Source organism: Passer domesticus, chromosome 18, assembly GCF_036417665.1.
Source record: "Passer domesticus isolate bPasDom1 chromosome 18, bPasDom1.hap1, whole genome shotgun sequence".
Taxonomy (NCBI): domain Eukaryota; kingdom Metazoa; phylum Chordata; class Aves; order Passeriformes; family Passeridae; genus Passer; species Passer domesticus.
In genome coordinates this window covers 4,855,273-4,879,594 of record NC_087491.1, presented here as the reverse complement: position 1 = coordinate 4,879,594, position 24,322 = coordinate 4,855,273, and the positions used below count along the sequence as shown (strand labels likewise).

The window sequence follows — 24,322 nt, the reverse complement described above, 5'->3', positions numbered from 1 at the left end:
AAACATTGGCACACCAAGGTGCAGGAGGATCGTGCACATGTGTGAGAATGATCCCTCAGATCCTATAAAACTTCCAGAGATGAAAGAACCTTCAACTGATGTAAGAGAATGAGCTGGACCCGTTCATTTTGGGTCAGTTGCAGATTTTTCTCAAATTCTCTGGTGTCTTTCCCTGTGGGTTTTGGTAACCTTACAATTTATTTCCATGGGTTCATCTTCTCATTCTGGTAATTGGCCTGGCACAACTTCTTGGCTTCAGAGTAAGGCTGCAGTTCTCTATGGTTACCCCAGAATTCCAGGCTGTCTTGTGGCTCTTTGCTTTTGTGCTGCACATATGGTCAGATTTTCTTCTTTGGAGAAAAAAAATTCAGATAATTAAGCAGTGATAGAATGGCTTGGTTTGAAAGACACCTTAAAATTCATCCCATTCTACCACCCCAGCCATGGCAGGGACACCTCCCACTGTCCCAGGCTGCTCCCAGCCCTGTCCAGCCTGGCCTTGGGCACTGCCAGGGATCCAGGGGCAGCCACAGCTGCTCTGGGCACCCTGTGCCAGGGCCTGCCCACCTTCATGGGGAAGAACTCCTTTTCAATATCCCATGTATTCCTGCTCTCTGTCAGTCTAAATCCATTCCCCGTGTCCTGGTACTCCAAGCCCTTGTAAAAAGTCTCTCTCCATCTTTCTTGTTGGCTCTTTCAGGACCTGGAAAGCTGTAATTACCCAAAGCTTCTCCTCTCCAGGTGAACAATCCCAGCTGTGCCAGCCTTCCCTCCCAGCAGAGCTGCTCCATTCCTCTGGTCCCCCTGGTGCCTCCTCTGGATCTCTGCAGCAGCTCCAGCTCCTCCCAAGGCCAGGGCTGGGGCAGCTCTGCAGATTTCCCTTTCCTTCCCACACTGCAGGGATAACACTCCAGCTCTATGCTTTTTAATGATGTATTTTCTGACAATTTTACAGCACTCCTCAGGAAGATGTTTAATTATGGAAATGAGGATTTAACAGCACATTTCCTGTGAGGTTGTTGGAATACTTAATTCACAGGGACACACAGGGTCCCTGTGAGGTTTTACCAGAGGTTCAGCAGAATCCCAGCAGATGATTTATGAAATAATTTCAGAGCAGGATGCCTGAGTTTCAGACCTCAGTCCCAACCATGGGACCACACCTTTAACGCCAGGGTTGCGGGCACTTCCTGGAATCTCTGCTGAGAGCACAAGGTTTTGTGGCAATTCCATGGGTCCATTTCTCTTGTTATGGAAAAGATTTGGGGATGGCAGACCCTCAGTCAGGAAGGTTTTATCTCAACCTTTATTGTTGAGATGTAGTTTTTCCAAGCCCAGGGAATCCATTCATTGGGAGACCTGTTCATTCCCACTTTGCAAAGACACCTTAATTCTGTTCCTCATCATTCCACTAAACTCTAATTCCAAAGTGACCACATTCCTTGGCTGCCCTATTGGTTCATCTCAAACTTTATCCCAGTTTAGATTTCCCCATTATTCAGGAGACTCCCTGGTAAACCAAACTGGCAATTTGTACTCCCAGATTCCATAAAGGAGATTTTATCTTCTCCAGAAAGGTTACAGCCAAGGTCACAGAGCCAAACCAAGGCTCTGTGGTAAAGCACAGGTGAGCTCTGTGCCCCCTTTCCTGTCCATCACCTTCCATATGTCCCAGCAGGAGAAATCCAGAAGGAATTTGCTCTTTTCCTTATGCTGCATGAGAACCAGGATCAAAATCACACCCACACATGAGCCACTGTTAGCTGAAATATATTCTAAAAAATAAAATTACTCCAAATGAGCATTTTTTTGGCTTTTCCAGCTCAGTATTTAGAGTTTCATATCTTCACATCCTAAAGGGAATAGATCTAATTTGTAAGAAAAACCCTTTGCTTTTTATAGATGCAGCTTTTTCATTTCCTGGGCTTTGCACCTCTAAGAAAGAGCAACATAAACCATGAGTGAGACATTACTTCAGCCAACATACTCCAGGCTGCATGATTCCCTTGTACTCATTCAGCAGCATCCTTTTTGCATAGTCTTAGCCCTTTTTTTTGCCTCCAACAAAACCAGGATTTTAAAAAACATAACACATAGACATATTTTTAGCTGCTGTGAATCCCTGCAGTGCCAACAGGTCAAATCCACCAGCCGGTCTAACATGTTGTGGAGGCAAAGGGGAAGTGGAGTTGTCTAAGACACCAGAGCAGCACCATCAAATCCCAAACCTGAGAAATCTCAGTGTCTGTCTCCTCTGCTGCCCCTCCCCAGCTCTGTTCTCTTCTCTTCCAAGCTGTTTGTTTTACATCTCGAGCCAAGCTGACTCCCAGCCAAACATCTTGGGGGGCAGGAGAGTGTTATTTATCCATAGTTACAACCCTTTGGTGGATAACAAGCAGAATTTGTCTTGGGAAAAGGAGAATCCCTGTGCTTGGAGATTGTAACAAGCTGAAGGTAATTGGGCAGAGCAGCCAGCAATAAGGAGCCCTCTGGCTCCTGGATCAGGATTTTTGAAGTATTTTGCTGCCTGAAGATTCAGTTTGGTGTTTGAGATGCACTGACATGTTTTACTCCCCGATGGGCACGACTCTGAGCTTTTAGAGGTGGGATGAACATGAGATTAATTCTCTTTTTTCTGTCCTGGGGTGCAGGAGAGCATGAGCACTGTGGGTTCACTTTGATAAATTTTCACTCAGTAATTGAAGGCCAGGCTGCTCCAGCTTTTATTAGAAAAGGGAGCAGGAATCCTTTGAAGAAATGATTGAGGTTGGTATTCTTTCCAACAAGCCATTTGGTTCAAAGCAAGCCATTACTGGTTCCAAAGATTTGCAAAAAAAGATTTGTCAGGGAAATTTTTCCTCAAGAATAGGAACCCCTGAAATGCTGCTGAGTCCCTCTTAGTTTCCTTCTTGCTGAGTCTTCAGAATAAAATGAAAAATGACGCCTTTCAATGACCAAATATGTGTTGTGAAAAACTTTCAGGTAGTGTACTTGTTAATTTATCATCACTTGGCTCCAGTTCCTTTGGAACTTTCCCTCAATGGAGGGAAACACTGAATGAAATTATACAAAGTGAGAGGAACAAAAAGAAATGTTTTCTTCTAATATAGGGGACCACTGATACCACCAAATAACTTATTTGAAATACTGTAATTCTAATAAGTACAGTAGATAGAATTTATAAATATCCTTGAGTGCTTACAGAGAGATCAGTGCAAACCAGACAAATCTTTCTTCAGGTCAAATAAAAATTGGAGTCCAGTTTCAGTTTACCTCCTCCAAAATGGATCAAAAGCTCGGTTTGTGAAGGGTTTCACTGCTGCAGAAGGTAGGTGCTGGGTCACTCCACAGGGAGAGGTGTGGGATGGTTTGTGCTCTTTGGGTGCTGCACTGTGACTCTCCCAGGTGACATTTACCACATGGATGGTGTAACTGGTGTCTGCTACAGGGCTGCCTCTGTAGAAATCTTGAAAATAGATGAAGATCTTTGCTCTGTCATCTCAGAACAAGGAATCAGTGTCTTACCCCCCTTTCCCATCTTATTCCTGTCTGCTTTTACTGTTGGGCAAAATTCAAAATATAATAATAATAATAATAAAACCCCAAAACAAATAAACCAAAAAAAACCCCCAGATTCAATGTATTTATTCACTTCTAAATTCTGCCTGAGCCTGTTTCTTAAAGACCATTCTTTTGTGAGTTTAATCAGATGCTTGATAAGAGAAAAAGCGTTGCTAACTAACATGCGCTACAAAGCAGCCCCTTCAGGGAACACATGACCTCATCCCCAGGATTACTCCAGCACGGGAATTCAGCCTCCAGCACACCCAAAATAAACCTTTGCTGGGAAGTGCTTTATCCACCTCCTCTTGGCTGAGCATACACTTTGCCAATGTCCTCCTCAGTGGCTGGGACGAAACGCGTATGGAAATTCAGATTTTCTGCTCCCAAGCAGCCTGCCCTGCTGGCTGGAGCTGCCTTTGGGCCACTGCCCTGCAGGAGCAGCCAGCCCTGGCACAGGGATGCACTCATGGAGCAGGGCTGGTTTTCACTCCCAGCTCCCTTTGTGTGTTGGGGTTTTGTTGGATGCTCAGAGCCCTGGCAGCTGGAAGCAGCTCTGGGGGTCACACACAGCGCTCCCCAAACTCCCCCTCTGCAAAAAGGTGGCACAAATCCCTCCCTGATGGATGAGAAGTGACACCATATCAAATTTGCAGAGACTTTCGTGGCAGGAAGGAACGATGAATCTGACTCCATGTTCTCAGAAGGTTAATTTATTATTTTATGATACTGTATTATATTAAAGAATGCTATACTAACTATACCAAAGAATACAGAAAGGATACTTACAGAAGGCTAAAAAACTAATAATGAAAACTGGTGACTCTCTCCAGAGTCCCGACACAGCTTGGCCCTGACTGGCCAAAGAGTGAAAACAACTCACAGCAGAACCCAATGAAACAATCACCTGTGGTAAACAATCTCCAAACACATTCCACATGAGCACAGCACAGGAGAAGCAAATGAGATAAGAATGGTTTTTCTTTTCTCTGAGGCTTCTCAGTCTTCCCAGGAGAAATTTCCTGGGTGAAGGGATTTTTCCAAAGAATGTGAATGCAACATCAGCATTGTGGTTTCTTGGTCCTCTCAAGGCCTTTAGCAGCTAACACTGGACAGCACCAATATGCCAAGGATATCAAGGATATCATCCATGCTGGTGGGTTTCCAGCCAGCTGCTTTGGGATCTCAGTCTGGGTTCAAGACTTAGCTCCTGTTACCCCTGTGATGAAGAGGAGGATCTGGTGAGCAGCTCCCCACCCCAGCACACTTTTGCTGGACAAGGTCTCCAGGGAAATGCAGGAAGGACTCCTGCAGTTCTTGAAGTAAAATGAACTAAAAGGCAAAATCCTGTTGATGCCTTGAGCAGGCTGCCCTAGAACAGAGAGGCTGGACAGAGCTACATAATAAAGCAGGGATTTATTAAAAGGATCTCCTCCATGGATCCACCTTGGGCAGCACAAGAGCCCAGCCAGGGCTGCACCCAGGATGAACCAAAATGGTCCCAAAATGCACGAGCGCTCCCGGGGTCTCTCCCTGGGATCAGCTCTGCTCCATTTGCAGATTGCAGTTCATTGTCCAGTTCCAGCTTTAGCCCATGCAGTCCCATCCTGCTTGTTTTTCTCTCTTCAGCCCACGTTGTTTGTGCTCTTGGGCCTGAGATTTGGATCATTTGTCCTTGGTCCCCAGCTAGAGAAGGAATTGTTTTGTCTCCCTGCTCTGTGCAGAGAGCTCACCATCCCCTAATATGAAGCCCAGACCCAGACATTAAAGCAGTACAGAAACTGAAAAAAATAAAAGTTAAACCTGAGGCATCACTGTCAAGTCCCAAGCTGGAGACCTGGTTGGGTCATTATCCCTAGTTAGGAGCTCATAACCATGCTGGAAGGCAGCACATCTGTGGCTCACACTGAGATGTATCATTTATTTGTTTCTAATTATGCACATTTAGCAGCAAATTACATGAAAGATTAAACACCACGTTATGAGTGTGGTCTGATTAATTCTGCACCATGTTTCTAAGTCACTCAGCAATTACCTTCACTCATTTTTAACACAGATAATTTTATTAAATGTAGTGGCACCAAAAATGAGTCAAGAGCTTTGGGTTCCTGTTTTTAGTGTGGTCTCTTCCTGAGGCTGGCTGCCTATATATAATTATTACATAATGCCACATTGGATGCTTCCCATTTAAACAGCTTGAATAGCTGCAAGGCTCTGACATGAGCCAAGGCAAGCTGGATATCACAGTGTTCAGCAGATGCCATTTCCTTGGCTCTGCTCCTGTAAATGTGAATTCTTCATCATGCTTGGGATACCTGTTGGAGAGAGATGTTGCAAAGCCTCAAGGTTTGAGTTTATTCTACAAATAAATTGGCCTGAAGAGTAAGTACTGCCCTAAACACCACAGTGATGGTGTCAGAGCAGCTCTGCTCCTGCCAAGTTGTACCATTTCCAAAGTTCTCCTTTGTCCTTTTCACCATCAATCTTGTCCCCACCTGTGACCTGTTTAGAGGGTGGCTGTGATTAAACCTTATTAAGAGCTGTAGATACTTGGCTCCTCTTATTTAACACCCTTGGGGTTACCTCTAATCCAGGTGATATAATGAAAGAATTAAGACATTCTAGCATGAAGAGCATAATAGAGTTTATGCAGAGAAATCGAGGGCAGAGGAATCCTTTTTGTCGGGGTAACTGAGGAATCTTTCTAGAGCAGTTGCAAACATAGAATTAGGAAGCTTAGTTATTTGTACTTTGTTTAGACTTATTGGAAATCAGGGTGAGAACTGATTGGGCTGAAATGGCAGAGCTGAGGGATGATCTTAGCTCTCCCAAGTCCCAGATCAGTGCCATTCCCACATTCCTGGCTCTCCCCTGAGCTCTTGCTGCTTTGCTCCTGATGGAATAGCAATAGCAATGGAATGTTCAGGCAGGATTCCTTTGCTTTTCTCATCATCAGCCAGGTAATTCCTAAGAAACATAAATCAGCAGAGCCTGTAGGACCCAGAAACTGGAAGGCACCTCTTGGTTGCTGGGTTCCATATCCTGTTATTGCATCACATAATCTGTTTTTCACTTCTCTTTAATTATTGCATGTTTTCAGCAGTCATTTTCTCCCAGCTGTATCTCTGCTTTTCATTTAATTCATGAGATTTGCTCAATATATTCAATATTTCATTGATCAAAGATGTCAGTGATACTGGAATAAGACCGCCTCCAATCCCTGCATTTTTACTCTGCTTTGTAAAAGAGCCAAATTCATTGTTTAGTTTGGAAAATTCTGTTCTCTCTCTGAGATCCTGAACAAGGATAGACCTGGAGAGATTTTCCATGGCTCAGAGGACAAAACTTCTGAAACAAAAGTAGTTTATAATGGAATAATCATGCTAATTTACCTCAAAATAGTCACTGTACAACAGAAGGTTTAGTCTCTCATGGGTCTCCTTTTATGCTTATCATTCAGAATTTACCAGAGCTCTTTCACATTTTATGGATGTTGGCTTCAGTGGATTATTTCTCCTTCCCCTTTGTGGCACTGTCATGCTGATGGCTTTGAAATATGAGCCTTTGCTAAATTCTAAATTGTACACAAAGCAATTAATTAAAATTCCTTCCAAAACAGCCCTGGCAAAACCCTGGCAGTGCTGCTTTCCAGCCAAGGTAGAATGGGTAGAAGCTAAAATGCATCCAAGTTGATTTATTCCATGATGTTGTGCAGTAGGATCTGTGAACCAGAGACCCTACAGCTTCCCCAAAACAGAAACATCATCCAAGAGCCAAGGTGAAAACTGAGCTGGAGGGAAGAGCTCAGGCTTAGATGAGTGATATTTAATGCAGGATCTCAGGGTCTGCACAGGGCAAAACGTACCCATGAATTGTTTTGATTGCAGTTCTTTGAAAGAGTCTGAAGCATAAATGTGATCACAGGACCTCTCATAGGATTTAATATAATGTAAAATTCCTATTGTTCTTATGACTAATTCCAGTGGCATGGGCAAAGCCCTTGGAATGGATGATGGATGCACTCTGGGCTTGGAAACTGTCATTTGTGACAGCTCAGGAGTCAATCCTGAATTAGCTGTGCAGAGCAGTTCCCATCTCTGCACTCAGAGTGTTCTGGGTCGTGTCTTTCCTCAGTCCCACAGAGTTCCACTGCTCTGAAATGTGCAGTGCCAGCAGCAGATGGGACACAGGTGGCTCCAGGGGGCATCCAGAGCCCTGAGCTGTGGCTGCTCACCCACATCAAACACAAACTGCTGGCTTCTTCTGGCATGAGAAGGATTCAAGTCACAAAGGCAGGCACATCCAGAGGAAAATGTGCTTTTATGTGCTTTCAGAGTCATAAATGCCTTCTGGGAGGTGTTTGAACCACTGTGGTGGGACTCAGCAAAGCTGCATCAGCTTCCTCTGGCTTGCAGTGGGTAAAATACCTCAGTAAAAAGGCAGAGGCTCCTGGGGAGCTTGGGAGTCTCAGTGTCAGCCTCTCCATGTCCCAGTTTTCTGTATTTAAAGTGGAGGAGTGTGCTTTGCTTACCCATTCTATTTCAAAAAGCTTTCAGAGAAGAGGCTCTTTGCCTTCCTCCAGCACATGTGGATGCCATGAGGCTCCTCTTGTGGGGCTGTGAACATCACTGAGTCCCTTCCATGACAGAAAAAATGCATTTGTGTCATTTGTATCCCTACATTTCAACTCCTCTAGTTAAACAACTTTTAAAATTTCTTTCCAGTTGTTTCCTCTCTGCCCCTTTCTCCATGGAGTTTTTCCAGAGAATCCTTTCTTGCTTTTTCCCTCTTTTTCTCTCTCATTGCACTCCCACAACCAGCCAGATCATTTTGGTTAATGCTTATCTCCCTTTGTCATTTCCAGGAAGAGCTTTAGTCTGAAAATACGGCATAGGTGGGGTTGCAAAGGCTTTTTATTCAGGGCTTTCACATTTTGCTATTTATTAAAGGGATGTCACCGAGCCTGGATCTATAATTTTGTGTGGGCTTCCCAGATGTGGGATTTCTCATCTAGAAAACTGTAGAACATTTGAAGGGTGTTTATTATTTGTGACCTGGCCGTGAAGGTAGAAGTGAAGTTGTTTGACTACAAATTCAAGGTAAGTCCTCAGCCTGGAACCTGGATGGATTCCTGCTTATCACTCTGCACTTTATCTGTTAGAACCATTTGAGAAAAAGGCAATCAGCTTCCTCCTGTCCTCTTTGAAAGTTATGACCCTCTTTTCAACTCTTTGTGCAGCCAATTTAATTAAGACTTTAAAGAAAATTCCTGAATTATGAAAATTTCCCTCTGGAGCTGCACACCCTCAGGGCCGGTTCATATCTGTGGGGTCTAATTGGGGTTGAAACAATTGCCACACTTCTTTGCACACACATTCTCTGGGAGCCTTGGGGAACACAGTGGATTTTCTGAATTACTCTAAATTCGACTGCCTTAAAATTCCTCTCCTTAGAATGCATAAAATGTAAATAAAGAAGATGGGGGGGGGTGTGGTGAAGGCAACAATTTGGCTTTGATCATTTCTGCTGAAAAGATTCAGGCCTGATGGCTTAGGACTGTTATGAATTTCTGCTCTCTACTGTGATTTAATGTAGTTTGACCTGCACTGAGTATCCCTGCTGATTCCTTCACCCTGTTGGAATTGGGAATGGAAAGAAAATTATTTTCTGCCGTTATGAATGTGTGGAAACAGCAGTGGAAGATGATGAAGTCAGAGCTATTCATGTTTTGGCCTGACACGTCAAAACTTCCAGGCCCGCCCCCCAGTCCCTTGCTTTAAGAACATTTCAATTGACTTTAGATTTAATCCACTTTTTCTGGAGTATATTCCCAGAGCCCCAGGAGTCACTGGGTCTTGGTAAAATTACCAGCCCAGCACTCTGGCTGTGAGGGGTTGCACCTTCTGAGGCCTTGCCTTGTGAAAATGCCCTCTGGTCTCAATTTAGGAGTCCTGTGGAACAGCACTGCCTGCATTCCTTGCAGAAAATGCCCCAGTTCCCCATGTCTGCAGAGAGGAATGGTCCAGGTCAGATCAATATCCCCAGGAGATAATTCTTTTTTGTCTTTGTGGCAGTAGCTGAGGAGGGGGGCAGTGATAACGTGGTGTCAGTGCCTCCACACGTCCTGCTGGGCACTCCAGGCTGCAGGGAGCACACGGACCACGCCTTGGTGGAAGCCCTGGAAACATGAACTTCCTGCAGTTCACAGATCACAGAGAGCTGTTTTGGGGTTAGCAATTTACAAACCTCAAAATGCTCCTTGTTGTGTTCCCTGGAGAGGGGTTTGGCTCTTCTCCAGCTGAGTCTTCCTCCCTGTCACAATCCAGCCTGCTGCTATTTTACCCAGATTTTAACAAGATATTCTTGAATCCAGTATGGTGCTGACAATATTTGATCCCCTCCTGCTGAAATGTAGGAAATATCTGCTTAGACAGGAATTGTTTCCTATTCCCCCCCCCCCCACCTCTTTTTTCTCTGCCATTTTCATGTCTAATTTCCAAGTCATGACATGTAGAGGGTGTCTGAGCAAATCTAATCAGCCTTCTGCCTTCGTTAGGAAGGACAGCTGAGATACTTTTTAACACCTCCATTCCTTCCTTGCTGCAATCTGTTTTGATTAAAATTGCACAGGGCTCTCATCTGCATATTTATCATTCTGCATACCCACAAATCATCTCACAATTCTGCCACTCCTGAACGTTCAGGAGAGACTGGAGTGCTACACCAGGACTTTAAAGTATGCAGACATTAATTTAGTTTCTCACACCTGCTGCTTTCCAGCAAATATGGCTTTGGGGAAGGGAAATATTCATGCATTACCTTTGCTTAGTATTCCCCAGGAGTCAGGATTCCTGGGGGGTTTTTTCAAGATTGATTGAATATTTCCTATTAAGAAACTTCTAAGTTTCCTATTAAGAAATTTCTAATTAAATGGAAAGGTCCTGAAAAAGTTCTGATGGCGGGAGGGGGTGAGGGGAAGGGGGGGATGTCTAAACAAAGAAATAACCCTTTTTAATAACATTTTTTCAGCTTTTTACAGCCAGGCTGTGACGTGCTTTCAGATCTTCAGATGAAAGGGCTGCAGTGCAAATGAAAATTATTCCTTGCCTTTGTGCTACTGACAGTCCACCTTACCTCCACCACATATTAAATGTATCACCAGGCAGTGATCAAGTTTTTAAGGAGTGTTTTCTAGAAACAGCCCTTTTCTGCTCTTTGGTTAAAACCTAACTTTTAAAGTTAATGTTAATGTAAGAAAATTCTTACCTGAATCTCCTTTTCCCCCAGCTGGTGCTGCAGAGATGCTAACAATTTGCTTCTCAATTCATAATCTCTGTTTTTTAATCAGATATTTTAGATGTGTGAAAGGCCACAATTTTTTTTTTTTCTTATTTATATTGAGGTTGTGCCTTGGGGAGCAGGAGAGCAGGAGATAACTCTTGCCCAGGGAAGATGGGAAGGTACCAGTGTCCAGATGGGAGCAACACAAGCTCTAGATTTATTATCCTGCATGACAAGCAGAACATTTTGCAGATCATCCACATCATTATGTCCAGGATTTCTGTAATCAGGGTGGCAGGAAGACCTGAGGGCTCAGCTGATTAAGATGATAGGTGTTCCCTGTTAGACAAAATATTTGCAAAACTAGACATACTCTGGGTCATACAAACCTCTCAAAGTACCTGAGAGATGTCAGACATCACCCAGCTCCTCTTACAGACCACAAGGCCAAACTCATGCTAGGAAGGGTCATTTTTTGCCAAACTTTGCTGCAAGACTTTTAGGTGCCCCTAAATAATCCAGCAGCTGATGTCTGCAAAGAAAATATCAAGAGGATTACGCCAAGAGGCAGGTTTAAAATACAATCTACACAAGCTGCTCTGAAGGGAGGAGGAGGGAAAATGAAGGGACAACAGAGCCTGGCAGTCGCTGTGGCTTCATTTCTCTCCTGCTCCCGGGTGGTCGATTGTGGTCAGAGCTGTTGTTTGGATGTGTCTGAGGAGCTGGGGTTGGAGAGAAGGATGTCCTCTTTGTTCTCCCTGCCAAAACCATGGCTGACGTATAAAGAACTGGAGGAAGGTGTCTTGTTTTGTAGATGTCAGATGCAGGAGTGGAGCTCAGCTAACCATGCTGGGCCTGTGGCAGATGGGATGGGAAACACCTGATGGGGATGAATTAGCTCAGACATCACACGAGGTGTCAAAGCACAGGGGTCACAGAGCTGGCAAGGAATGCTTCTCCTAGACCACCACGATGTTTCTCCAGAAACTTCAAAAGGATGTCAGCTCAGACATGTTAATTCTTCCAGTTTCATCTATGAGCTGAGAGGTTTGGCTGCCTCTAATGCAGCAAGTGTCCACTCAGAGTCCTGGGGTTCATGTGGCTTTCACCAGTAGTGAAGATGACAGTGACAGTGGCTCTTGCCACAGCAGGTTTGTCATTTTTTAAGCATATTAAAGAAATCATTAAAGTTTCTACCATTTTTAAGTGATTTGTCAGCTCACACCGGTCAGCAGAAAAAAGTACAATTTCCTTGGTTTGGGCATAGCCCATATTCCTGTGGGTTGGGATTTACAGAAACCATAAGGAAATGGATGCTCAACTTTCACTAAAATTCAGTGAGAATGAGATGCAGAGCTGCCTCCAGTTTGTTCCATTTTCCATTGGTGATCCATCTGTCAAGCAGCCTGCCCCTTCAATGACTACTTGAAGGCCAGGCACCAGTTTTAGCTGTATGACCTTGTTGTAGGGCAAAAAGTGCATAGCAGCACATGGAATTACATGGCAAGCACTGTGCAAAGCCCAAGTGGAGCGCTCAAGACTAAAATCCCACTTCAAATACAGTCCTGAACACATTTCATGAACTGGCAACCCAGTTTAGGCATTGAGTCAGAAATGAGACCTGGACCATGTCTATCTCTGTTATTCTTTATTAATAACCTTGTGATCTCTTCTGATGCAGGCAGAGCTTGCAGAAATATTTGAGCAAATGGGGTAAGTGTTAGAAATGCCTTAAAGCTGAATGGTTTTCTGTAAAAAGGAAAAAACCTTCCCTGCTGCTTGTTTACTTCTGAATTATTCCCCAGTATAAAGGGGTGAATTTTGCCCTCTGTGAGCTCAACATTCCCTACAAAACCCACTAAACTTCAGTGAAGTGTCTGATGTGTTATTGTCATTCCCTCACAAAAGCAGCTGGGATAGCATGGGAAAAACAATCCCACCACTTTGGGGGAATCAGAAGGGTGGAAGAGGCTGGTCTCTCATCTGACAAATAAATTAGCATCAAAACTATGATGTTCAGAGAATAAATTGCTGTTTCCTCCATTACTGGCATTTCGTAGCTTGCAACCACTGAAAGCACAGTCACTGATCTAACCATTAAACCAAGCTCTTCTGGGAGTGGGAAGGAAAACAAATGCTGAGATGACATTTATTAGGTGTGCTTGTTCAGGCAGTCCATTACTGCTCTGGCTCCTCACTCTACGTGCTGAGGGGCTGATCCTGCATGGAAGGCAATGGATGTCTTTCCACTCCCCTGGCTCATTCCATTGAAAAGGAACAGTCATAGACTGAGGAGGAAGAGGAAACAGTGGAGCTAATTAAAAGGAATGAGTTTCAGGAGGAGCTGTAGAGCCCAGCCAGGTGCTTGTAACTGTACACGAGTTATTGTGCTGCCGCTCAGGAAAGATCAGACAGTGGGAAATGCTGCCTGATGGAAAGGGATATTGGCTGCTAAAAAGGCATTTTTACACACGTAGTTTTATTGCTGTCTCTGTTGTTGAAGTCTCTGCTTCTCTTGTGTCTCACTACGTTTATACTAAAATATCCCTGTGATACAAGTGCTGACACCAGAAACTTCCACCTGCAGAGAGTTCCATTTATCTTCATGCTCTTGATAAATCATCGTATAGTGGAACTTACTATGGAGCTACAAGCCCTGGAGTTCAGTTCCACAGCAATCTTGGAGTAATTTAAAACATATAGTAAAGGGATAGAATGAGCTTGGTGATATGGATGCATCTTTTGACAATGTCTCAAGTTTCTTGCATGGTCCAACCTTGAGCAGCCTTCAAGCAGTGGAGGGATGAAGGAAATACACAGTTTAATGTTGGTTAAATCATAACAGAGCACATATTTATTTTATCTACCTCAGTTTTCAGTTGAGCTAAGATTCAGCAGGCATCTTTGCCCCCGTCTTCTGCTTGAGGCAGTTAAACTTTCTACAACCCACTGTATTTGCTCTAACCTGGAAACAACAGCAGCTTTCTTCATTTCTGGTGGCATTTCCTTCAGAATCACACTGAGATCCTGGAAAAGGGCTGTTAATGATACATCACAGAAAGTTCAGCAGAGCACACTTCACTTGGGTGAAGTGTGATGGTCCTGTTCTCTGAGGATGCAGCACACGAGCAGTGTCACACATTTTCTGGCTGGTGTAGCTGCTGTTAATCCTTTACAATGTTCCTTCTTCTTTCAGGGAAGAAACACACCGGGAAAAAAAAGGATCTCCAGCTTGGTTTGTGCTGGCTCAAACCAATTTCTGCCACAGATTACAAAGGCCAAGAAGACCTAAGATTGTCTCAGCTTCAAAAGGGAACCGGGCACCACAATGGGACTCCCCAGCCGGGTCTTGGCCTGTGCCATCCTTGCTTTGCTGTCCCAGCACGTCACTGGGGGACTCATCAAAAGAACTATCCGGCAGAAAAGGGAGGCTGGGCTGAACGTGACCTTGCCAGAGGATAATCATCCTGTGGTTTTCAACCACGTCTACAACATTAAGCTGCCCGTTGGTTCCCTCTGCTCCGTAGACCTGGACACAGCGAGTGGCGACTCCGACCTGAAGGCAGAAATTGAGCCCGTCAAGAACTACGAGGAGCACACGGTGAATGAGGGGAACCAGATTGTCTTTACACACAGGATTAACATTCCCCGCCGGGCTTGTGGCTGTGCAGCTGCCCCAGACATTAAGGATCTGCTGAGCAGACTAGAGGAGCTGGAGGGGCTGGTCTCCTCCCTGCGGGAGCAGTGTGCCAGCGGGGCTGGATGCTGTCCTAATTCCCAGGCAGTAGAAGGTAAGGCAGGCTGGGGAGCTGCTCTTGGGGGAAATTCTTGTGCTGGCTGTTGATGTTGTTTAGAGTGATACTCCAATCTCTTTCAAGAAGGAGCACAAGTCAACCTCTTAAATTTGAAAAGAGTAATCAAACCTGGGAATGTGTTTGGCCAGTGTGCAAGATACATTCATTCACAGTTCCACAGCTTTATGGATCTGTGGGTCAGGAGCTGGCCTGGGACCCTTTGTAGCTGTGGCATTGAGCATGGACAGCACTTGGACATGGTAAATCTGTGTCAGAGTTAAGATTAAAACTCACAGTCCAAGCTCTTGGCTCCACTTTTTGTCCCCTTGAGGAAGCTGCCAATGTAACTATTTTTCCTTCCAAGTTTTCTTTAGTAGAGACCAATAAAAATACAGCAGGACATAAGGCAATAGACAAGCACAAATAGTTATAGAAGAGGGAAAAATGTGTCTGTCTGGTTGATTTTTAAGTTGAGGGAAGGGGTTAGTCATGTAAGAGAAGAAATACAAGTCTTATTCAGTGCAATGTGTCCCTCTGAGCTCAGAGCAGCCTCCTAGTTGCTGATACAGCTCATGACACAATGTGCTCCCTGACTTTTTGTGTTCTGGGGTGAATGGATGAATGATGTTCCATAGTGCATGCCCTAATGAAGCAGTCAGGAAAGCTGCTCAGTCAGTGGGAGAGGATTTTGAGAAGGGAGGAAGAATTCAGCATGCTCAATTACAAAGTTGCTGGCAGGGGATCTGCCCTGGCATTAGCGCGAATTAAAGCTTTCCTGGTAAGGTAAATCTAGCTGGAGAAAGAAAGAGAGATTCTCATTTAAAAACTTTAAAAATTGATGTCCTGTAGGGGACTAGGAAAATCAGAGGCCTTTTGGGTCATATGTGCCACTCTGGCCTAAGGCATGGTAGTACCATTTGGAGTAATGTCTTTGGGGATCGTTGGTACAGGTCGCCTGGACACCACACCCTTTTGCAGCGGGCACGGCAACTACAGCATCGAGATCTGCGGCTGCGTCTGCGAGCCGGGCTGGAAGGGCCCCAACTGTAGCCAGGCCTCGTGTCCCTCCGACTGCAACGACCAGGGCAAGTGTGTGGATGGGCTGTGCGTGTGCTTCGAGGGCTACACGGGCCCGGACTGCAGCCAGGAGCTCTGCGCCCAGGGCTGCGGCGCCCACGGGCGCTGCGTGGGCGGGCAATGCGTGTGCCACGAGGGCTTTGTGGGTGACGACTGCAGCGTGCCCCTGTGCCCCCACAACTGCCACGGCCGCGGGCGCTGCGTGGACAGCGAGTGTGTGTGTGACGAGGGCTACACCGGTGAGGACTGCAGCGAGCTCATCTGCCCCAACGACTGCTTCGATCGCGGGCGCTGCGTGAACGGCACCTGCTTCTGCGAGGAGGGCTTCACCGGCGAGGACTGTGGGGAGCTCACCTGCCCCAACGACTGCCACGGCAATGGGCGCTGCGAGAACGGGCTGTGCGTGTGCTACGAGGGCTTTGTGGGCGATGACTGCAGCGAGAGGAGGTGCCCCAACGACTGCCACAACCGCGGGCGCTGCGTGGGCGGGCGCTGCGTGTGCCACGAGGGGTACCTGGGTGAGGACTGTGGGGAGCTGAGGTGTCCCAACGACTGCCACAACCGCGGGCGCTGCGAGAACGGGCAGTGTGTGTGCCACGAGGGGTTCATCGGGGAGGACTGCGGGGAGCTGCGCTGCCCCAATGACTGCCACAACCGCGGGCGCTGTGAGAACGGGCAGTGCGTGTGCCATGAGGGCTTCACCGGGGACGACTGCGGCCAGCTGCGGTGCCCCAACGACTGCCACAACCGCGGGCTGTGCGTCAACGGGCAGTGTATGTGCGATGAGGGGTACACGGGCGAGGACTGTGCCGAGCTGCGCTGCCCCAATGACTGCCACAACCGCGGGCGCTGCGTGGAGGGGCGCTGCGAGTGTGACAACGGCTTCACAGGGGACGACTGCGGCCAGCTGGCCTGCCCCAACAACTGCCACGGGCGTGGGCGCTGCATTGATGGGCGCTGCGTGTGCCATGAGGGCTTCGTGGGTGAGGACTGCCGGGAACGCTCCTGCCCAAATGACTGCAACAACGCGGGACGCTGCGTGGACGGGCGCTGTGTTTGCGAGGATGGCTACATCGGGGATGACTGCTCTGATGGTAGGTGCAGTGTCCCTCTGAGCTGATTCCCCTTGGACCAGCCAATAGCCTGAACACTTCATGGAAGTTTTCCATAGCGCTGGGCCTTGTTGCTGCTTTTCCAACATAGTCCAAACAGCAGGATCAGGGATGCAGTAACACCAGTAGCTCTTGGCATCCTGAAATATTAGGGCTAAGTAGTGTAGCAGTTTCTGGTGGCTTTTGGTGGTCATCAATACAACAGGCTGCTGATAGTGTTGCCATGCCTTTGTCACCTCCATGTCAGCTCCCACCATAATGTCACTGATGCTGTAGCCAGTACTGGCTGGGATTTGTCACCATGACCCTTCAGTTTCTCATAGTACCTCTTGATGCTAGGAAAAAAAGCTGAAGGAAGCTGTTCTAGCTAAGGAGAAAAGGGAAATGGTCCATAGTCTTCTCCACAAGTGTGTGTGTACATGTATATGTATATGTATATGTATATGTATATATGCATATGTATATATATGGATGTGTGTATATTAGATCTCACAGAAGCTCAGAGGAAAATCATGGGACCACCTGGAGTGGAAACTTAGCTATAAAGTCACATGCTTGGTTTCCCAGGACCACTGACTCTATGGAAATTGATAGAAAATTTTGGCAGCCTCATAATGACAGGCAATACACAGTAAATGAGGTCGTTTTCTTTAGTAGATCCTGGGGGAGAAATTGTGAAACTAAATTTTGGTAATGAAAGAGTACTCTGGGATTGGGAACACTACAAAAGACAATGAATACCCTTTAAAAGAAATTCCCATCCTTCATCTCCTCCTTCTGGAAGGTGCCTAAGCCCCACTTTGTGATCTTGCACAGTCAGATCTATTGCAAGTATTTACTCAAATAATAATATTTTATTTTACTTTGGAAAATCTGTGCACATCCCAGGACTTCTAGCTCTACAATCACATGCTGCTGGCAGCTGAATTAAACATCTGAATCCCTCAGGACCCAGCTATAGCAGTCTTGTGCTGCAGCCATGAGAGGAGCAGCTGGAACACAGTCAGCCAGAGGTTGTGTGCAAGTGTGAGAGCAGAAATTGGCTTCTGGAAATGTCTGTAGTCTCCATCAGCTGAGCATTCCTTTCCTCAGCAGCTAATTTGTGGGACATGCCTTCCCCATTCCCTGCGTGTGAGATGAGCCTTAGGAACCGCTCCTGGGAAAATGTGAAACTGGGCAAGTCATTATTTCCTGAGCCTTGAGAACTTCGTATAACTTAGGTTTGGGTTTTTTGTTTTGGTTTTTTTTTTTTTTTTCCCCATTCCCAGTGTCTCCTCCAACTGAGCTGACTGTGACCAACGTGACAGATAAAACTGTCAATCTGGAGTGGAAGCATGAGAACCTCGTTAATGAGTACCTTATCACCTACGTCCCCACCAGCAGTGGCGGCTTGGACATGCAGTTCACGGTGCCAGGGAACCACACAGCTGCCACCATCCATGAGCTGGAGCCTGGGGTGGAGTACTTTATCCGTGTCTTTGCAATCCTGAAAAACAAGAAGAGTATTCCAGTCAGCGCCAGGGTAGCCACATGTGAGTTTAATATTCCCTGTATTCATCCTTTTGTCTACTCCATTTGCATCTCTCTTTTGGGGTGTTGCTTAATTTCCATTTTCTGTTTTCACTTCGTATGTGTTGGCTTGCATTCCTTTCTTAGGGGTATTTATTCTGCATTTTTTATTTTCAGTTAAGATGTATTGATTTACATTCCAGTTCTGGGATATAATTTCTTTTGTATTTTCTACTTCCAATTCAAATGTTGGCCTGGAGAAAACAGCCTTCTGCACTTCCATTTTGAGCTTTTTTCCAATGCCAGGGACTGTGTTAGAAGCACAGTTCACAAGCTCTTCTGCTCTCAATGTCTCCCAATATGGTGTCTTTGTGAATTAACCTTGGCTTCTTTATTAAAATGCACATTTCTTTATTATAATGTACATTTCTTTACTGTAATGTTAACTTTAAAAATTCTGGTAATTCTTCCTGAGAAAAAAAATTAAAAATATAGCAGCATATACAAGAGCAATATGAAATCACTTGAATTCAAACTATTTTGCCTAAAGTAGAGGTTATATTTGTTATGCATCTTTGCTGTGATTTACTACATTTTACCTTTTATCTGCCTGTCTGTACTTCTGTTGTTCATCTTCTTTTTGTTTTGTGCACATCACTGTCATATCTAAACATCCAAATATTAAAATGTGCTCTTTGACTTCTGTCACTGAGCTCATTTCTGATGAGCTGGGGCAGGATTTACTTCTCCTGACTTCCAAAGTTAACAACAGGCTTCTTTCAAGAGGGCACAAAAAAGAGATTTTGAGGGTAAAATTCTTCTTATTCTAAGGTGACATTTAACCAGCTCAGGAACATCTCTCCAAAGCCACAATAGTTGGGTCTTAGGAGAGCTTAACCACCTCAACTGCAGATCCCCACCTGGCAGATATTTCTAGAAGTGGAAAGATGTCCTACCCCAGTGCCCCATTTATGGGAATTTGCTCTCATGTGAGAATATCTTTCTTCTGCCACAGATCTGCCTGCTCCAGAAGGTCTGAGATTCAAATCTGTTCGGGAAACATCTGTCCAGGTGGAGTGGGACCCTCTGAACTTTTCTTTTGATGGCTGGGAGCTGGTCTTCCATAATATGGTGAGGAAGCAGTTTCATGTATAGAGTGAAAATTCCTGTATTTTTATGTCTTTACTCACTGATTGCCCCATGTGTTCCAGAAAAAGGATGATAATGGTGACATAACCAGCAGCCTGAAAAGGCCAGAGACATCCTACATGCAGCCAGGTTTGGCACCTGGGCAGCAGTACAATGTGTCCATCCATATAGTGAAGAACAACACCAGAGGACCAGGCCTGTCCAAAGTCATCACCACAAGTAAGCATAACCTGTGTTTGGTCTGGTTTTAGTTGGCCACCAACAAAAAATCTGCTGTTTGAGGGTTTGTAAACAGAGAAAGTCAAGCTCTACACTGTGAGTTAATGGGAGCAGGGGAAGGAAATAGTGCTAATGAATACATGAGGAAAAAATAATTCTTCTCCACATTACCTGTTTGAAGCAGAAAGGAAATTTATGTCCAGCTAGAAGGTAGCAGGCAGTGTGCACTTTTATTCCTTTTTCAAGATGTACATCAGCAGGAACGAGAATTTCTTGCTAGAATTTGTTTCATCCTGGTGATATTTGCATGAAGAGTGTGTGAAGGTGGGGAAGATCTTAAGGTTCCTGCTTGTCTTTCCTTTGGCATATCCTGGTTTGAAGGAGTTTTGATGGATTTGCTTCTGATGGATTGATTCCACTTGGAGTCTAAAACTATAGGAACCAAAGAAGAACGTAAATGAGGATACTAATTTTAACTTTTTCCTGAATCATCAATTAAAAGCATAAGAATATGGGTGGTTTTCATGGCAAGATTTCTTTTTAAAGCCCCTTTTCCCCTCTCTTGTTCTTGTTAACAGAGCTTGATGCCCCCAGCCAGGTGGAGGCCAAAGACGTCACTGACACCACGGCTCTCATCACGTGGTCCAAACCCTTGGCTGAAGTTGAAGGTGTAGAGCTCACTTATGGCCCCAAGGACATTCCAGGGGACAGGACAACCATTGACCTCTCTGAAGATGAGAACCAATACTCCATTGGCAACCTGAGGCCACACACGGAGTATGAGGTGACGCTCGTCTCTCGTCGAGGGGACATGGAGAGCGACCCTGTGAAGGAAGTCTTTGTCACAGGTGAGGGGCTGGGAAGGTGCCACAGCGACCACCCATCCTCCTGTGCTGTTTGTATCTTGTTGCTGGAGTTGGCAGTTACTGATCAACACAAAATCAGCCCAATTTTAGAGGTACATGAAAGAAGAGAATAATTTCCTGTGCCTTTTATGTCTTGTTGGGTCACCAAAATATTTAGACCCTCCCACAAGAACCTAAATGTATTTTAAAAATGGGAATTAGGTTATTGTGTCTTTTACCCTAAATCCCTTCTTCAAAAAGCAAATTCCTCTGGATCATTTGTCTGTCTGATGAGCTAAATATCTTCCATAGTTCCTATTCCATCTTATTTGTCTTTGCCTAATTAGTTTAGAAGCAGAGAACTGGGGTTTTTTTTTCTTCTTCGGTTCTGCAAATATTTCCTGCCACTCTTTTATAAATTTACTGCGTTCCTCAGTGATTCCGGGAATGTTTTTGGAAAGTGTGGGTCCTTTAGCAGGTTATCAAGGCTTGATGCATTAAGAAACCTGCTAATTACATCCCTTTCAATCCTAAAATACAGTTGTTATTTTGGAGCAGGATTTGAGGCTACTGCAGGTGTGAAAAATGAAAGTTCATTTAATTTCTCCATAATATTCACCTTTTTTTGAGACTTAGAGATCCTTCCAGCCATGAATGCAAGACGTTACTGAACAGAAATTCTAGAGATGACCAGTTCTTTTCTCTTTTTACCTTTTGAAAGCTGAGGTATTTGTAAAGGAAAACTATTCTTATCCAAGTATGTTTTTCCACAAACCCATTTTGTAATAAAAGCTAATTATTACAAGTGAAAATGTTATTTTTGTCTCAGGAGATAGAAGTTAAATTTCTTGAACTGAAGCTGGTGAACTGCTTTTCATGCTAGAAAAGCTCTGGTTTTTTGTAGTTAAGACATAAGAGGACAATGTGAGAGGAGCTTTATGGATCATTTCACCTTCTAAAAAACACTGTCACAAGAGACTGCTGTCAGAAGATAAATATTCCTAATGATTTATTTATTGCTTGGTTGATTGCAGACCTGGATGCTCCAAGGAACCTGAAGAGGGTGTCCCAGACAGACAGCAGCATCACCCTGGAGTGGAAGAACAGCCACGCCAATGTCGATAATTACCGAATCAAGTTTGCCCCAATCTCTGGTGGGGACCACGTGGAGATCACGGTGCCCAAGGGCAGCCAGGCCACAACCAGAGCTACACTCACAGGTAGGGGAATGGAGAGATTGTCACTAATGTCACATTGCTTTTGTCACCCCAGGGCACGGATATGGAGAAAAAATGTCCTTGCGGTCACTATACATTAGAGGTACAAACAAATATTCAGTGATCTCAAGCACATTTTTTTTGGGACAAGATGTTACAAATTAGAAATTAGATGAGATATTAGGAAGGAATTGTTCCCTGGGAGGGTGGGCAGGCCCTGGCACAGGGTGCCCAGAGCAGCTGTGGCTGCCCCTGGATCCCTGGCAGTGTCCTTGGACAGGGCTTGGAGCAGCCTGGGACAGTGGGAGGTGTCCCTGCCCATGGCAGGGAGTGGAATGAGATGATCTTTAATGTCCCTTCCAACTCACACTATTCCATGATTCTATAATTTGAGTAGACCAAACTGAACCGAAAGCCATGTGAAATGGATTTACCAGCCAGCAGAAAATATGAAACCATTTCACTTCCACAGGCATCCTTGAATCCAATGAATCAGTTCCCCTAGTTCTAAGCAGCATTGTGGGAGTGGCTTCACATCCCTCAAGAGGCATTTTCATGTGCTAGGGGTGGGATTCACTGGTGCCAGTCTGCAGCTTGTCAGCTGGAGGGCCACAGAAACCTCAATTCTCTGCATAGAGGAAAGCAGATCTCTTACTTTGCATCCATTCAGCCTTCCTTATTCCAGTAAACGCTCGCAGGCATATTCATATGACAGGAATTCATATTTCTTCTCCTCATCTTATAGGTTTGAGGCCTGGAACTGAATATGGCATTGGAGTGACAGCAGTGAGGAATGACAGGGAAAGTGCTCCTGCTACCATCAATGCTGGCACTGGTGAGTGTCCTGATCCCATTACAGCTCTGGAGGAAGCCACTCAGATGGAGCCACTCTTGCATTTTTAAGAGATGTTGGAAGAGATATTTTAGAAATTTCTTGATTTCATTTTGCTACTTTTCACCTCAAGGAAAACAAAAAAAAAATTCCCAGAGGGGTCATGACCTCTGGATTTGACTTCTTTTTCCTGTTCGTCTTAATGTTCTGGGAGTTTCATCTCCAGGTGAGCTCCTTAATGATGATTATGCTTGCACTGATCATTCTGGTCATCCTCTATCTGTGAGGGTTTCTGGCAGGAATGGTGGTGGCCAAAATGTTGATGTGACAAAGAGAGGTTGCAGTACTCCTGACTGACCTCCCAATACAGATTTTTTCACACAATGCCCCCTTTTCCCAGGTGAATTATCTGAAGGCTTTACTTCTGCCTCTCAAGTGTTAGTGGGAGAAATTTGTTCTGGTTTTTTCTGTAAAGGAGAACATCATCATTCTCTACCCATTTCAAAGGGTCCCAAAGGTGGGCAGATGCTGAGCTGCTGCCAGACACCCAATGGAGATATTCTACAGTAATTAAAGTGACCTCTACGGCAGGAAGAAATTATTAATTTGACTCTATTTTATTAGAAGGCTAATTAATTACTTTATTGTACTATTCTATACTATATTACATTACATTTAAACTGAATTTGCTAAGCACTTAACTGCACTCATCTCGTGACTGTCAGCTGACAGTCCTGACACACACACTTGGCCCTGATAGGCCAAGGAAACAAAACCCCCTCACTCTAGGTAAACAATTTTCATATTGCATTTTACTTTGGCACAACACAGGCACAACAAATGAGATAAGAATTGTTTTGATCATTCTTATCTCTGCTTCTCTCACTGCTTCTCTCAGGTTCAGAGAATGTGAATCCCACAATATTCCTCTACAGATGCCTGAAAAACTCTCTCAGGGCAGTTCAGAGACACCTCAACTTTGCTTATTTTTCACCCTGTAGATCTTGATAACCCCAAGGACTTGGAAGTCAGCGAGCCCACTGAGACCACCTTGTCCCTCCGCTGGAAAAGGCCGGTGGCCAAGTTTGACCACTACCGCCTGGTGTACACCGGTCCCTCGGGGAAGAAGAGCGAGGTGGAGATCCCAGTGGACAGCACCTCCTTCCTGCTGCGGGGGCTGGAGCCAGGCACGGAGTACACCATCAGCCTGCTGGCAGAGAAGGGACGGCACAAGAGCAAACCCACCACTGTCAAGGGCTCCACGGGTGAGTTACAGCTCATGGTGGTCACTGGGCAAGGACCAGCCCAGGGATAACTTCACCTGACTTCCTAATATGTGTCTGGGGAACCTCCTGCGGAGCAGACAGCTCTGCCAGCATGAGAGTGAAGGATAGCTCTGTGTGTCCCTCCCTGCTGTGTTCACCTCCATGTTCCCAATGATTTCTTGCTCATCCTTTGACAGGCCTCACAAAGAGCTCATCCACTGGTCCTGCATGGATGTAGAACTCATTCTTTGTTTTAGGCTAGGCTGGGTATTTTTGTATATCATGTCTTCTAACGTGTTTTGCTTTCTACAGCCAAAAACCTAAGAGGAAGAGTAACCAGAATGTGTTTAACGTGGTTTGTTCCTGCCTAATTTGTTCTCTTCACAGCAGACCATCATCCCTCAGCAGGGCCAGTGGGGCTCTGATGTTGCCCTCTTTCAGTTTTCTCATCCAAAAGGGGA

General features: G+C 45.2%; 1 protein-coding gene across 6 annotated transcripts in view; it reads left to right on the top strand.

Moving 5' to 3' along the window:
* Nucleotides 1-24,322, top strand: part of TNC (tenascin C) — a 73,759-nt gene that overhangs the window by 10,687 nt on the left and 38,750 nt on the right. For all 6 annotated transcript variants that reach the window (XM_064393259.1, XM_064393260.1, XM_064393261.1 and 3 more), the window contains exons 2-10: nt 14,039-14,633; nt 15,587-16,807; nt 18,094-18,357; nt 19,350-19,465; nt 19,546-19,702; nt 20,281-20,550; nt 21,582-21,767; nt 22,510-22,599; nt 23,598-23,861. In XM_064393259.1, the coding sequence (XP_064249329.1) occupies nt 14,171-14,633; nt 15,587-16,807; nt 18,094-18,357; nt 19,350-19,465; nt 19,546-19,702; nt 20,281-20,550; nt 21,582-21,767; nt 22,510-22,599; nt 23,598-23,861 (3,031 nt within the window). In that variant the 5' untranslated portion in view covers nt 14,039-14,170. The remainder of the gene's footprint in view (nt 1-14,038; nt 14,634-15,586; nt 16,808-18,093; nt 18,358-19,349; nt 19,466-19,545; nt 19,703-20,280; nt 20,551-21,581; nt 21,768-22,509; nt 22,600-23,597; nt 23,862-24,322) is intronic.